Genomic DNA, 15,715 nt, shown 5'->3' on the forward strand with positions numbered 1-15,715 from the left:
TTTCTTTTTTAGCTACTTTCCGAGGAAAACAAAAAAGTAACAGTTATTAAATGTACATAAATTAGATTTGTGATCTCTTCAAATATCATTTATTTCCACTGAAACCATAGGTTGAAAACAGTAGTAGAAGAGCTGATCCAGACACAGCAGACACTTCTAAACAAGGAGGAGCTAGTAGTGGAATTAGAAAAAAAGATAGAAGAATCCGCCAAGATCTGTGAAAGAAAATCCGAGTGAGTAGAAAAAACTTCATGATGTTTTAGTATGCTATGACTGGATTTATTTATTCATTTATTTTATTATTATATTTATATCCCACCTTTCCTCCAAGGAGCTCAAGGTGGTGCGTATTCTCCTCTCTCTCAATTTTGTCCACACAACAATCGTGTGAGGTAGGTTAGGCTGAGAGGCTGTGATTAGTCCAAGGTCACCCAGCAAACTTCATGGCATAGTGGGGATTTGAACCCTGGTCTCCCAGGTCCTAGTCCAGGACTATGACCACTAAGCCTGTTTGTATGAAAATGAGATGAAACTGATGCATTTTAACTTGCTGTTTTTTAAAAGTCTTGAAATGTTGTTAGTTACTTGGTAAGAGCAAAAAGTTATTGGTTTACAACCAGCACAAGCTCATAAAGAAATGTTAGCACCCCTGTTGGATATATACCCTGGAACTGAGAGAGATGCATACACAGGGAGTCTTGAACATTGAATCAAAATTAAGTTAAGCCATCTCCCCTTGACACAATAATCATAGTTATTGGGTGGTATTTGACTAAGTCATATTTGGGGCCCATTGCAATCAATAGACTTAAGTGAGTCATGAGTATGACTTCTATATAGTGTCTATGGGTAGTATTTGATGAAGGCATACTCAAATGCTTCAAAATGCTTGGAGTTTGATAACGTTTTGCCTCTGACAGGGACTTGAAAGCAGATTTTACAGGCTATTGCTTGTTAGGGTTTCCCCACGCATTTAGTTACAAAGCATAAAGCAAGGCTTTTTATGACCAGGTTCTCCTTCCCTCCCTTCTTCCCCTTCACTCGCACCTAATGAGATCTGCAGTGTCTAGTTGCCACTTCTTCCTCTTCCTACTGTGTCATGGGGATACAAGCATTAAAACCTGCCCTTCTTTTCCCCCCAGTCTATATGGCAGTGTTGAGAAATTGGAATGCCTTCCCTAGACCTCTCCCTCTTTTACTGTTAAGCACCTAGTCAGACCAATTTCTTTAGATTCCTGTCCCTGTCATGAGGGATCTCGCCTTCATGAAGATGGGGTTCATAAGCAGGTGCCAAGCAGCAAACATACTGCATGTATCTTCTTTTTAATGTATTCCTTAGCCTTGATGGACATGTAGCTCTTAACAGCTATAAGTCTCTATTTGAATTTAAAAAAGAAATATGTACAACTAGTGATGGGTGACTTACACCCTTCCCCCAGCTTGATTCAGAGTTGGGCTCTGCAAACTGACAACCCCTGTTCTGAAAAACAATTATGGGAAAATAGCTCAGTTAATTCCAACCCCTTTCAGCCTGTGTCATGTTCCCAGTGACAATATAGGAATGCATCGGGGTTCCAGCTGCCTCCTCTGAAATTCATGACCCCCATCCCCTAAAACAGGTTAAAGGGGTATTATGGAACATAGTTTTGAAAAAAAATAACTTCGATTTTTTCAAAATTAATTTTGTCTCCATCTTTTTCAGTGTTGTGCTTCTCCTAAGCCAGAAGCAGGCACTGGAAGAACTGAAGCAAACAGTCCAGCAATTGAAGTGTACTGAAGTCAAGTTTGCAGCCCAGAAAGAACTTCTAGAACAAAAAGTGCAAGAAAATGATGGGAAAGAACCTCCACCTGTTGTAAATTATGAGGAGGATGCCAGATCAGTCTCTTCTATGGTAAATCCTATGCTTGTTATGGTGTAACAATGGCATGAATGGTGTATCATATGGAGTTGATATAGTGCAACTGCAAGGCACTCTCTCTCTTTAGAGTTACTTCAATGATAACTTGATGAATAACGATTCATCCACTAATATAGACTGCTTTAACAATGGATTAAAATTAGGGTAGCCAGCAATGCATCACCAACAAAGAGGAACCAGATTGGCATAAAATTTGAATTAGCTAATTTATATGCATATATTCAAATTTAGAAATAATTTAAGGGAAAGCGATACATCTCACTATTAGTGGGGAAGTCTGTGACTAGGGAACTTGTATGTCTGGTGAACCTGCTGTTTAGGTTCTAACTGATGAATGGCAGCTTCAAGGCCCCTGCTCTCCTGTCTTGTGGTTCTTTATCTTTAAATTGGACCTGGACTGGCAGTCCTTTCAATAAAGGATTCCTTCAAATAGAGGACAGTCCTGTCCTCTATAAATAGCTATAAACCATAAAGCGTTGCCCAGAAGCATTACATCTCTGATTATCACATACAGGGTACAATAAACTGACACTGGATGTTAAGATAATTTCTGGCTGGTTAGTTTTTGGCCAGGGAGATGACTGGCTGGTAACGGACTATATGGATTTGGGGGATTTTGTCATGTTCTTACCTGTTGAAGTGGGATATAAAGCTCTGATTTCTCTATATCTATACAACAGCGTGTTTGGCATTGCCTTTTTAAATGGCAGGCAGAAAAATGAAAAAGATAATTTATGATAGTAACTATGCATCAGTATGTGGGAGCAATTCACTAGAAATTTGTGAGTGACTATTCCCAACATGCAGAAGTTGTGTGCTTATTTTGGCGAAGAAAAATTACTATTGCTCTTGTTCTCCTGCCGCCTTAATGTGCCTGAATCAAAATGACAGTTTTATTTGCATGAGAGGAGACATTATGGCTTCTGTATCTTGTGCACATGTGAATATGTATGTGATACAGTTTAGTTCTGTGGCCCTTGGGTCATGGTTGTTTTCTTATAAACGTGTCTCCAAATATAATGTCTCGTACACGATTATAGTTTCACCCTCCTTCACTCTTCCCCTTTGCTCATTTTTCAAATGCCATAGTTAGATTCATTCCTGTACCACTATGTATTATTTATAGAAAAACCTGACTTGTAAATACTATACTGGATAAACTAATTTGATGAGAGCCTCTTCTGGAAAGTTTGCAATATAAATTAGGTATGAGTCAACAGAAAAAATACCTCGAGAAAGTTTCCTGTCAGCAAGGAGAAAAGGAAGCAAAGGTTACTGTAGCAGTTCTTAAGAGAACAAAAAGTTAACTTGTTATTTGATAAAATTGCCAGGGCCATCATAGAGGCAACTTTGTTTCCAAAATGCCTGGGGTGCTTGTCTCACCTATGTACAGAGAGAGAGAGAGAGAGAGAGAGCACCACTGTGTGGACTTTTGAAGGAGGTACAAGGGACAACTTAGGGCTCATCCAAACGACTGTATAATGTGCGATATGATCGCTTTGTGTATTAGTTAATTTTCCAAGGTCCATATGACGTCACCCGTTTTCGCAGATTTTCTTGCGGTTAAATCTGCAGTAATGCAAAAAATGTGATTTGCTTTTTTAAACCAGGAATCATCTGCTTTACCTTAAGGCGCTCGGATGCAATACTGCGGACTTTAGAGCTGTGGGCGGTCCTTGGGTGTTTCCCCATACCTCTTCCCTCATTCCCATCCAATCATGGTTTTTCACTTTTGCACATGTGTGCGAATGTCTGGGGAAAAGCCCAGGAAAACAACCAATCAGAGCAATGGGGTGGTGTTGGGGGTGCTCTAAAACTTCTACTGCACAGATGCAAAAATGTGCATCTGCGCAGAAGCAGCTACAGCCATTTATTTTTAGCCAGCCTGCGAACTGGACGGCCGCTCTGTGTGAGATCTGCAATTGCGGTTGTTTGTAAAGCCCCCCTTTTCCTGGCTGGTCTTGCTCAAGTGCGGCTGGTCGGTGCAGGGACCTGGCTTTGTTCTTTCCTCCTCGCTCAGAGACAGACACGCACAGGCACACATGGCACTTTGCAAAGGGCCATGGGAAGGAAAGGGAGAAGGAGGGGGGGTGAAGGCAGTGGAGCAAGTTTTGCCCAAAGTGGTTGGGAAGCTGCTGGGAGGGTGGCTCTTCCCTGATGGTGCTGCCGCCACTCCTGCAGCAGAGCCACCTGTGCACGGGCAGAGAGAGAGAGAGAGAGAGAGAGAGAGAGAATGGGGAGGAGTTGGGAGCTGCCGCTGAGCGCTGCACTCGTTCTGGAGAAATATTTGGAATTGCTAGCCATGTGTATCTCCTCTCTTTTCCAGCCTCTCGCTTCACACATGGCTGAATGTACGGTAAAAGTTCTAAAGCAAGGCTTTAAATCGTGAAAAGAGCCGAGCAGAGCCATCTTCCTAAAGTAGAAGAGCCTTTTGGGGATTTTTTTTTTAAAAAAGAGGTAATCGTGGCATTCAGCAAGATTTAACCACAGGGGATCAAGTAGCTGTTTACTGCTGTCGTTCTGGTTAATTCCTGCCCCCCCTCTCGTTGGTCAGGTTCATTCTGCGTCTCTTCACACCATAAAATGGACAAGGCAGGCTATGTTATTAGACTCTATCTCAGTTGCACACATAAGCGAAATATCGCAAATACAAGCAAACAACAATATAGGAACTAATGGCATATAAGTGGTTTGCTAGAGTGTCTCAGCCACCCACAACCATAGAGACTGGTGGTCTACCTTCCTATACGTGACATGTCATTACTTGCTTGCAGTTCCAGGAGAAATAAGTGGAATTGCCAGCTGTGTGTATCCCCAGAAAGTGTAATATGCATAAAGGCAAAACCACATACATTCGGTTTAGCGATATATCGCAAATACAAGCAAACAACAATACTGTACAGGAATTAATCTCATATAAGTGGTTTGCTAGAGCGTCTCAGTCACCCACAACCATAGAGACTGGTGGTCTGCATTCCTAGACATGACATGTCAATACTTGCTTGCAGTTCCAGGAGAAATAAGTGGAATTGCCAGCTGTGTGTATCCCCAGAAAGTGTAATATGCATAAGGGCAAACCCACATATATTTGGTTTAGCGATATATCGCAAATACAAGCAAACAACAATACTGTACAGGAATTAATGGCATATAAGTGGTTTGCTAGAGTGTCTCGGCCACCCACAACCATAGAGACTGGTGGTCTACCTTCCTAGACATGACACATCATTATTTGCAGTTCTGGAGAAATAAGTGAAATTGCCAGCGCTGTGTATCTCCAGAAACCATAATATGCATAAAGGCAGAAAAGCATACAGTCGGTTTTGCGAAATATCGCAAATACAAGCAAACAAAAATACAGGAATTATTGGCATATAAGTGGTTTGCATGTTTCTTTTATCAGAGGGAACACTGCGAAGCCTGTGCTGGGTGCTTCAGTGCAGATTGACACAGCAGTGTGTAGGGATGTTTGCCTGCATTCCCTACCCGAGCCCAGAGCGGCCACCCTCCAGGGGGGCTGTTTGCTTCCATCGGCAGCAGCATTCCTGCAGCCGAGCCACACGATGGTCCGGGGCTGAAGCCTGCAGTGAATGAGCCCAGGGGTTATGGGGGGATTCGCCCGGCGATTACGAGCGCTGTTCCCTTGCACAATCCCCCTGGATGGTCAGGGGCACCTAGAGACACCCCCCCTGGCCGGCCCCGCTCCAGAGTGGCAAGTGGTAAGGAAGGCGGCGGCAGCTTCTACAGGGACGCCTTGGGCTTTGCTGGAGGCTCAGTGGGTGGGAAATTGTGGTGTTGGATGGTGTGAGAGGCATCTGCATCCCCCAGCAGTCCAGGGCAACCTGCTGGTGGCCTGCTCCGTCCTCAGCCCTGCCAGAGTGGGCAGCGTGGGCATGGGCTTGCTGAGCATCAGTCTGTCCCAACTGCAACCAACAGCAAATTCAAATTTCGCTGTCTTGCGTCCAAGCACCTGCATGTTAGTGTGCTTGGGTGCAAGGGGGGGAGCGGACACGTCATATTTTGTGGACCAATTGCCTCACAGGGGCGGGAGTGAGGTGGGGCTTTGGGAAAAACCGAAAATAATGTGTTTAATGTGTGGGCGCAAAAACAGCGGATTTCTTTACATTGAAAAAAGTGAAAAAACAGCAGAAGTGGGGACTATCAAAGCACAACGCGAATAGGGAAAATGTGGATTATCCAGGTGAGTTTGGACGAGCCCTTGGTAGTTCTTAAGCGGTTGGTGGTGCTCCCTCCATTCCAGAGGAGGTAAGAGAGCCCTTTGAATTTCCTTTAAAATGTTGTAAAGGCAATACAGAAGTGGCAGATATTAACAATGAAAACAAGAAAATACTATCCTGGTCAGCCTTTGGTTATTTAATGTGCTATTATTACACTGTTCAGCAAATTAGTGCATTGGGGGTGGGGTTTTAATTAGTCTCAGGCAGCAAAAAATAAAAATATTTGGTCCTGTTCTTATAGTTTGGAGTGGGATATAAAGCTCTGGTTTCCCCATAGGATATAAATTTCCCCATATCTATACAATAACATATTTTGGCTTTGCCTTTTTTTAGTGGCAGGCAGAAAAATGAAAATGAAAATGAAGAATTACAATCTGCTAAGTAGTTGTAAAGCTGTGCAGTATTATTTAGAATGGGATCCGGGATAATAAGCAACTCAGATTAGGCCAACTAATTAAGGATGGCGCATACAGACTAGTTCCCATGGAAATCAATGGAAGTTCTCTTGACCAAGGTACTCTTGACCAAGATTACCTTTTGCACATTGACTTCAGTGGGACCTTGGTTAAATTAAATCAGTTTGGATGTAACCCTAGGATATAAATTTACCAGCCAAGCCTGGCCTATGTCTTATCTGACAAAGTATAGCAAATTTCTAAACAATCTTTGGGTTCACAAATAAGTATGTGCATAGGAAAGCTATTAAAATGATTACCAGTATGTTTATTATTTCCTTCTGAATGCTTGTATAGTGGCTAATGTACAGCCCTCCAGATGTTGTTAGTGTCCATCAGCCCCAGCCATTAAGGCCAGTGATCAGGGATGATGGGAGTTATAGTCCAGCAACATCTGGAGGGCCACAGGTTCTTTACCCATGTCTTTTATGATAGGTTTGCCTCTTTGTTTCTTGACATAATGGGAACCAAAGCTTTAAAGGAAGTTCCTAAGTAGTATAAAAGAAGTTAAGCAGCTGGGCTCTTTATAGGAGCTTTCCTTGGTGCTGGTTTTTCAGATGTATGTGCGCCACCATGAGGACTAGAAACATGATTTTGAAGAATCCTGCTTCTGTGCCAGATACTGCATGGAACCCCCGGATACCAAAACAGCTCTGATTGTTACATTGTCTCTTAGGCCAATAGTACCCTGGGGTGAAGGGGCAGCTATCTTGCAAGATGACATCTTTGTGAAATGTTATTGAGCAGAATACAGATCTTCTATTTAGTTTCGGAGTCCTTAATAAAACTATTAAAAATTGACATGTTACTTTTTCCCTTGTGCAAAGTGATTTCTATTTCATAAGTAATTTATTCTTGTAGAGGCTCTCTGAGGTTAGGCTGAAACCAAAGTGACTTACCCAAGGCCATTTTAAGAGCTTTGTGGCTGAACACGGATTTAAACTTGCATCTTTCACATCAAGACCTTTTCTACTATGAAACAGTTATCTCTCTTCCCTCTTCCCTCGCCTCGCCCGTGGTGGTGTTTCTTCTGCATGGTTGGACAGAGGAGTCTCCTTATTATTGTTCCCTTATGTCCTGTGATGCCAGCAAGGTACAGAAAGTATAGGGGCTTCTAAATTAGTTTAAAGAAAAAAGTGTTAATGGAACAGATGCAGTATGTTGTGCTGGTTTTAATTTGCCATGCATTAGAAACATAGCGTACAACGATATTTCATGCGTTACTACACTTCCGAAACATGTCTGTTGTTTTAATATGGATTTGGGGCATTTCACACAGAAATCAGCCATTTCCCCCACCCTCTAATTCTTGTGTGCAAACAGCTACTACCCCCCCCTGCACATTAGTGTTATTGGGGAACACTGGGTCTTTGTTTCCTAACATGGAGCTCCCCCATTGATTCAAAAGGAAAGAAAAATAATAAACAAATATTTTCTCTAATCACTGTGATTTGTTGTCCATTTACCAGAATTTCTTTGATAAAACTATTTTAAATTGTATTGCTGGTGAATGTTCTATAATGTTCTCTCTTCTCACCATGCTGTGATTCTTGGTCATTTTTTAATGTCTTTACATATAACAATCCTCCTGAATGAACATTATTTCTAATTGAAGCTAAATTTATCTCTCCTGTTTTCATTGCAAAGCAGGTCATCCTTAGACACTTTCAGTTTCATTATTTATTCTTAACATAAACAATGATGAATGGTATACACATTCCTGGGTTATGATGAGCAGCATTATTTTATTAGCTTACGTTATTAAGCACAAAAATAATATAGGAAAGTGCTAACTAAAACATTGAGTAGCATAAAAAATCTTTGCTATTTCAACTACTTTTACATATATTACGCAAAGCTTCTGTTACTAGAAGCACTTTAAGTTTTAGAGGTGAATTATCTATAAAATAGATAAGAGAAATGACATGAATGTGCCATTATTCTAAATAAGAGTGTTATGGAGCACTTGGAATTCAGCTCAGGTAAATCCTTTGGTTTCTATGGGAATAAATAATTTTTAGTGAGCATTCAGGATGTGAATGGGGTAGATCTTGGCTTTGTGTATTCCCTTCCCTACTCTCCTCATTGCAGTGTGAGCTGTTTTCAGATAAATACAGGAGTTCCTAGTATGTTCATTATTATGTCCTCACAGAGCAGTGAGAGATAACGGATGGAAGATATAAGCTCAGGACCCAGCCTGATCACATTTGCTATGGATTAATTTGGCTATATTTTACAGTCGTTCATTCATCACCCATGTTTCCCCTCTGTAATCTTTTAGGGAATTGAGAAAGGTTTGCCATCTTGCTTTATGTCAGTGTGATTGCACTGCCCTACAGTGGGTAGGTTGCTACCCACAACTCGGTTCTACCCTGGCCTAAGATGGGTCACACCTGTAGCACTATATCCATGAACAGTAAAAATAAATAAGTGACTTTTATAGTGCATGTTTATTTATTTTATTTATTATCATTATTTTTACCTCGCCCTTTTTCCAAAACTGGAACTCATGGCGGCTTCCAGATAAAAGCACACATATAATTAAAAACATACAAAAGTCTAGATTAAAATCAAATTAAACAATTTACAGTATTAAAACCATTCATACATACAGTTAAAATAATTCAAACTCAGTTTAAAATAATACAATTAGGCAACAATAATGCAGCACCCTTCAAGACCTGTCCTTAACAGCTTTCAGTTCCAAAGTCTTGTTGAAATAAAAAAGTCTTTGCTTGCCGACGGAAGGACTGCAAGGAGGGGGCCATTCTTGCTTCCCTAGGAAGGGAGTTCCAAAGCCTTGGGGCAGCCACTGAAAAGGCCCTATCTCGCGTCCCCACTAGTCGTGCTTGTGAGGACGTAGGTATTGAGAGAAGGGCCTCTCCTGAGGATCTCAGGGCCCGGGCAAGCTCATATAGGGAGATACGGTCTGACAGATAGCCTGGACCTAAGCCATATAGGGCTTTATAGGTCATCACCAGCACTTTGAATTGTGTCCGGAAACAGAGTGGCAACCAGTGGAGCTTTTGTAACAGGGCTAAAGGTTTGAAAGGTTGAGAACTGAAGGCATAATAGTGTGTTAAACTCAGGCAAGGAAGACCCGAGTCCAAGCTCATATAGCTTGATTGATTTATATCGCTTCCTCCCTTCCTTCTGGCAGGAGCCCAGGGCAGCAAGCTACATAGCAAACTACCCTGACAGGGTTGTTGGGAAGATACAGTACATTAACTCCATGGATGTTGCCCAGAGCTCTTTAGAGAAGGGACAGGGTGCAAATGTGATAAAATAAACGCTGCAGATATCAACATTTTGATCATAAAACTTTCTCTCTTATAAAGCATACATAGTGTTTTAATATTTCTTAACCTACAGGGCAAAATTCTGCAGGGAAAAGAAAGCGCCATGTAATTTTACCATGCACAACTATGATTGCATGGCATACATGAACTATCAAGATGTTTGCTAAAATCCTCGTTTTCCTCTTTCAGTTTCCTCCTTTGCAATGGGATCAGGTCTCCTTGCACCCCCCACTCCAGATTTAAAATAGGATAATAACTTGGTTTGTATCTTGTCTCTTTTTCTTGGAAAAACTATTAGTTCATTAACTGTTCTCTTAAGGTTTTATATGTTTTAATCAGCTTATTTACTTAATACCTATTTACCTTCAGCTAATCAAATGAAGTCAAATTTGGAGATTTGTAGTAATCAGCCTTGGAGGGAAAGAAAAAAGGCAAACTGAAAGCTGCTTGAAATAATTTTTGTTGTCATCTTTATATGAGGCACTCCAAAGTGAGATCTTAAGAACTTTTGTGATTGGAATTGAATCTGGAAATATTCATCTCGGCGTTAAATCCTGTCGCTATCTAATAAAAGTATTGATCTGGTCTAAACTTATGGTTTTGAAAGCTGCATCCCATTAATGCAGCAAACAAATCAGGGGAATATCAAATGTTTTATCTGTTTTCAAGAAAGGGAATAAAAGTCCAAGTAAATTAGAACTCTCTGCTTGTGTTAAAATGAGGATATGTCAACATATGGAAGGAAAACAATATATATATATTTTTTTACAATAATTTTTATTCAAATTTTCATAAAACATACAAAGCAAAATCATAAAACATTCAAAGACAAAAAACAAAACAAAACAAAAATAATTAAACAAAAAAAATAAAATATTGACTTCCCATTTGTCACAGATCAAATCAGTTATGGGTCTACAATATATAACAATCCTGTCTCTTAAATCATATTATAAAATCACTTTCCTCCAGTAGTTATCTTAATTAATCATCAAATCTCATAAACGTTACTTTGTTCTTTCCACAAAAAGTCAAAGAGAGGTTTCAATTCTTTAAGAAATATATCTATCAATTTTTCTCCAAATAAACATGTCGATTAATCCATCTCGTTAATAATTATAATCTTATTGTCATAACCATCATGACGTCAACGTAATGTGATGTGTCATAACCATAGTCCAAATAAACATTTCGATTAATCCATCTCATCAAAATCTGTTAGGTTCAATAATTTCAATAGCCATTATTCCATTATCCCTATTAGTTCCATCTTCCATCTCCAATAGTCCTGTTAAGTCCAGTAATTTCAGTGTCCAATCTTCCATTATCAGTATTCCATAATAATCTTGCTGTCGTAGCCATAGTCATATAATAAGAGTCTAATGGGAATTTCCTCTATCCCAAATATTTTCTTGCCATCCATTCTGAATAAGTTGCTGAAATACTGTTGTAAAGTCATATCTCTGTTCTTCTTTTTTACAAAATGCACTGGCTCATCTCTTGAGAGTTTTTCCATTGTCACATGGCTGCAGTTAATTCCATAGATTTTCTCTATATCAAACTCCATCACATCATTCCAGTCCAAAAGATTATCCAAGCCATTGATAACTTTATCTCTAATATCTTCATTAATTTCTTCAGAGATAACGTTAAATTCCAAACAGTAGATTTTATTTCTAATATCCATAAACTCCAGATCTTTTTCCAATTCCACATTTGTTCCAATCTCCAGGGCTTGTATCTTCCCTTTATTTTTTCTTTTCTCATCTCTGATCTCATTCTCCTCTCTCACAGGATCCCCTATTTCTTTAAGCTCCTGCGTCATTTTGCTCAGTTCAATTTTCAGCTCCTTACTACCCTGTCGCAGGGTTTGTTTCGTTATCTCAATCTCATCCATTATTTTCTGAAACATAGTTACTTCCAGATTCTCAGCCACTTTCTTGATTGCCATTTTTAAAACTACAAAAACAAAGCAAAACAAAAATAAAGAAGAACCACTTCTTATTTCAGCAACAATTGGGTTAATATTCCAGGCTTGATGACATCACAGTATAAACAGAGCAGCCTGCCTTATCTCTCTATGTTCAAGAATGCAAAACAAATTTAGTTCCCAGCATCAAAACAGTTAGTGGCGTCGTGAAGAAGCAGATTCGTCAAAATAAAATAGACCAAAAAGAGAATAGTCCCAGACAATATAATATTCCTCGGAATAGAAATCAGGAATAGAAATCCCTCTTCTGTTTATATCTTTAGAATGCACTTCCAGGACAGCTTTTTGCGACAGAAACAGAGATAAGCTGTTAATTTCGTGAATAACAGAGAAGAGTTATAGCTCACCCAGCAGTTGTCCAAAGCCGATCAATCTGACAAATCTCCTTTTGCTGCAACAATTTAAACCAAGTAAAAAAAATAATAGAAAGAAGGGTGCTTGCCTGTTAGTCCGTTCTCTCTTTAAAGAAAAGATAAACGTATCGCTTAATCAGATAGAGCTTGTTAGGAAGTCCGTCCGGCATTGTTGGCTGGACCTTATCTCATAAATTAATGAAATCCAGTCCTCCCAACAAAAACAGGCTTTTGAGGTTGATCTCTACGTTTCTCCCTGCCCGGGAGAAATTTCATCAGTCAAAAAAAAAATGTTCTGACTGATTTATATCTGAATAAGCTTCTTTTGAGGCGGGAGCCCGTCCCAAAAGCAGGCACAAGCGAAGTCACCCTTCCCGGAAGTCGGAAGGAAAACAATATTAACATGACTTCATGAGAGCATTTTGGAGGAGGCTGTGATAAAGCTGCTGTTCCTGAACAACTAGGGAAGGAAACCAGATTATGGGCTCTTGGTACTACAAATCACTGTGGCACTTCCACCATCCAAGACCACCTATGTGATAAAGTAAACAGTCTGGCATAAGTAGGTCCCAGGACTACTCTTTCCAGTGTCTGGTTCTCTTCTTTCCCAAATTCTTTAAGAACATAGATTATGAAGAATGGATGGATTTATTACTCGGGCTGGGTGTGGGGAGGGGCTTGAAATAAAACTGCCAGTCAAGTGACGAATTGTTCCCTCTAATAGCAAACTCAGGTGGTTAGAACTGACAGAAATGGAGCCAGAAAAAGAGCTAAGAAACAAGAGGAAGGTATCAGCATGTATTGGGGAAGCCTGATGTCATCTTTGTGCAGTCTGGGCTCTATGCCTGCGTATACCAGCATTCGGATGCTTCTAGAGCTCAGAAGAGCCTTCACCTTCTTGTACAGGCAAACCCCATGGCTCTGCAGGATTCAAAGATGAGGCCAAGAATCAATGAAGACAGCATGTTGAGTGTCACTTGGAAAAGAAAAAATGGGGTAGGGTGAGAAGAGAGTTAAATGCACTGCTTGGAGTTAACAGCTGGCTGGAAACCGGAACTCTTGTTAGAAAGGAGATACGCTGCAACATTTGTAGATACTACAGCATCTTTCACCTCATAAGCCTATTCTGTGCCTATAGTGTGTTGTGGTTTTGGGTTGTGTATGTTGTTCTGTGGCTAGCTAGTGGATGAATTATCTTGTCTATTAGGGACAATGGTTCTTTCCAGTTGAGACTCTATACATTCGCCCATAACACCATGTTCATTCTACATGTAAATAAATTTGCTGAACATGTAAGACTTGGTTCTTATTTAAAATGGAAGTGCCTTTCCTCCCTATATATTTAGGTAATACAGTACGTTAGGGTGTTTAAACAGATTCTCCAATCTGGAATGTGTGAAGTGTGTTATGAACTATGAAGTACTACACATTATGTTAGACATGTTTGAATCCCTTGCTTGGGATTCCCTCACATGTTTTTATTTATTAAAAAGCCACTGCAGGGGGCCCACAGCCATAATGAAGGTGTGTGTCTGTTTCATCTTTCTCCCCACACAATTGTCTTGCTGAAAATCATCCCAAGGGAATGAGAAGGGGTAAACAAAACTCTAAAGAAGTAGACCATTTCCTGTATCTACAGTGCCTATCCAGATTGCTACCTCCTCCTCCAATGACTGTCTTATCAAGAAAAAAGACCTAAAGACCTGAGGGATCCCCGTCATGGGATTCAAACACACCATTAATGTAATATGTGGTTTAACCTTCAGCAACAAAGTTCATGGGCTGCAAATTAAGGTACAGAATGTAGACAATAGCTGTTAACAACCTGCTACAAAAGTGTAAGTTTTACTTTTTTGAACTGAACAATTCATCTGTTTATTTTACTTTTGGTATTTATGGTTTTATGTATACTTTCTATTTGCAGGTTAACTTAGCAAACAATAGTAAAATAAGCTAAGCCAGTGACTGGCCAACATGAAAAAGAAAGATGTATTCTGGCCAGTTACAGTTTTTTGAAAAGCCCCATTATGGCTTGGCTCCAGACTACCTGTGGGCAGAGTACTGCCCACAAGGCTCATGTTGGAGGAAAGGGTGGGAAGGTGACCTTTGCGGATTCTCTCTTCCCCCTGCAGCCCCCTTTGAAAAGCTGTCTCATTTCTGCCTGAGAGCAAAAGGGACACTTTAATCCATCTCTCTATAAGACTTTCAAGAGACATATATTTAAAAAGTTTGATGTGTCTACAATTATATGATGACTGGGTTTGGATATGGTGCTAAGCTATGATACAATGTTGTGTGTACAAGCCTACAGTTTGGAGGATGGAATTGGAAGGTTTTATCTCCTTTCTCAACCAGCTGCTTCTTACGTGTGAATGTCCACAAATTGTGGTTAATCTGGCAGTCTTCCCCAACCTGATGCCTTCCAGATGTTTTGGGCAGCCTTGGCCAGCATAGCTGTGCTTGCTGGGACTGATGGGACTTGTAATCCAAAACGTCTGAAGGGAACCAGGCTGGAGAAGGCTGGTTTAGAGGAACAAGTCAGGATAAGAAACCATAGTATGAAGACGGCTTACTAATCACCTACTAAAAACATAGTTACTTTCAAGTACTGCAGAGTATGTTATATGACTCTGTATCAATGTCAATCATATTTTGCCCATATCATCAGCACAAGATAATAGTCCAAAGATGTATAAGGCTGAATGTTAGGTTAACAACATCATATCTGGGTCAGTTTGCCAGTAGGTGGAGCTCACTGCCAGCTTAAAGGTATGAGTTTGAAGAAAAATATTGATTTGATTCACAAGTTCATTTGGGTTGTAAAACCAGTGGATGAAGAAAATGTATTTCTTTCTGTACTAAACAAGACTGCCTTAAACCACAACTGTGTGTCCAAATTATAAATGGAAATACTTTTGGTGTGCTTTAGTAGAACATTGCAGTAAGGTCAAGCTTGGGAGAAGATCACAGAATACCATTTTTCTAATGTCATATCAGCGTGGAGGTTTTCAGAAATGGTAGGGGATAGCTTAAAAGATGCTGGTTACCTGGAGTTATCTAATTAGGAGTCACAGTTGTATTCTTCACCCATTCTACAGTGTAAGAACAGGGAAAAAATCATTCTAGACTTTAAAAGAACACACATTAAAGTACAGTAACAAAGGAGGCTGTCCCATGTTTTTAATTTTTCAAATGCAAGCCAATAGACTTAATTTTGTGTTATCCAAATTAAGTAAGCAACAAAGCTGCATGTTTTATTTAAATATGCATTTGGTTCCACACCTAAATCTCTTAACTGCAATATTTAAATGGACAGGAAAACTATTGTTTTTCTGTACATTTTGTGGATTAAGGCTGCAATCTAGTACACACGTACCTGGGAGTAAGACTCATTGAACCCAGTGGATCTTACTTCTGAGTAGACATGTATTGGATTGCAGCCCAAGGCAACAAACAGTGGT

The 15,715-nt window shown here is 40.0% G+C and overlaps 1 protein-coding gene across 8 annotated transcripts in view; it reads left to right on the top strand.

Annotated features, from left to right (window-relative positions):
* The window catches only part of FER (FER tyrosine kinase), a 268,182-nt gene that overhangs the window by 63,323 nt on the left and 189,144 nt on the right, over positions 1-15,715 (top strand). For all 8 annotated transcript variants that reach the window (XM_061623654.1, XM_061623709.1, XM_061623700.1 and 5 more), the window contains exons 9-10: positions 111-233; positions 1,703-1,892. In XM_061623654.1, the coding sequence (XP_061479638.1) occupies positions 111-233; positions 1,703-1,892 (313 nt within the window). The remainder of the gene's footprint in view (positions 1-110; positions 234-1,702; positions 1,893-15,715) is intronic.

This window comes from Rhineura floridana, chromosome 1, assembly GCF_030035675.1.
Source record: "Rhineura floridana isolate rRhiFlo1 chromosome 1, rRhiFlo1.hap2, whole genome shotgun sequence".
NCBI lineage: Eukaryota > Metazoa > Chordata > Lepidosauria > Squamata > Rhineuridae > Rhineura > Rhineura floridana.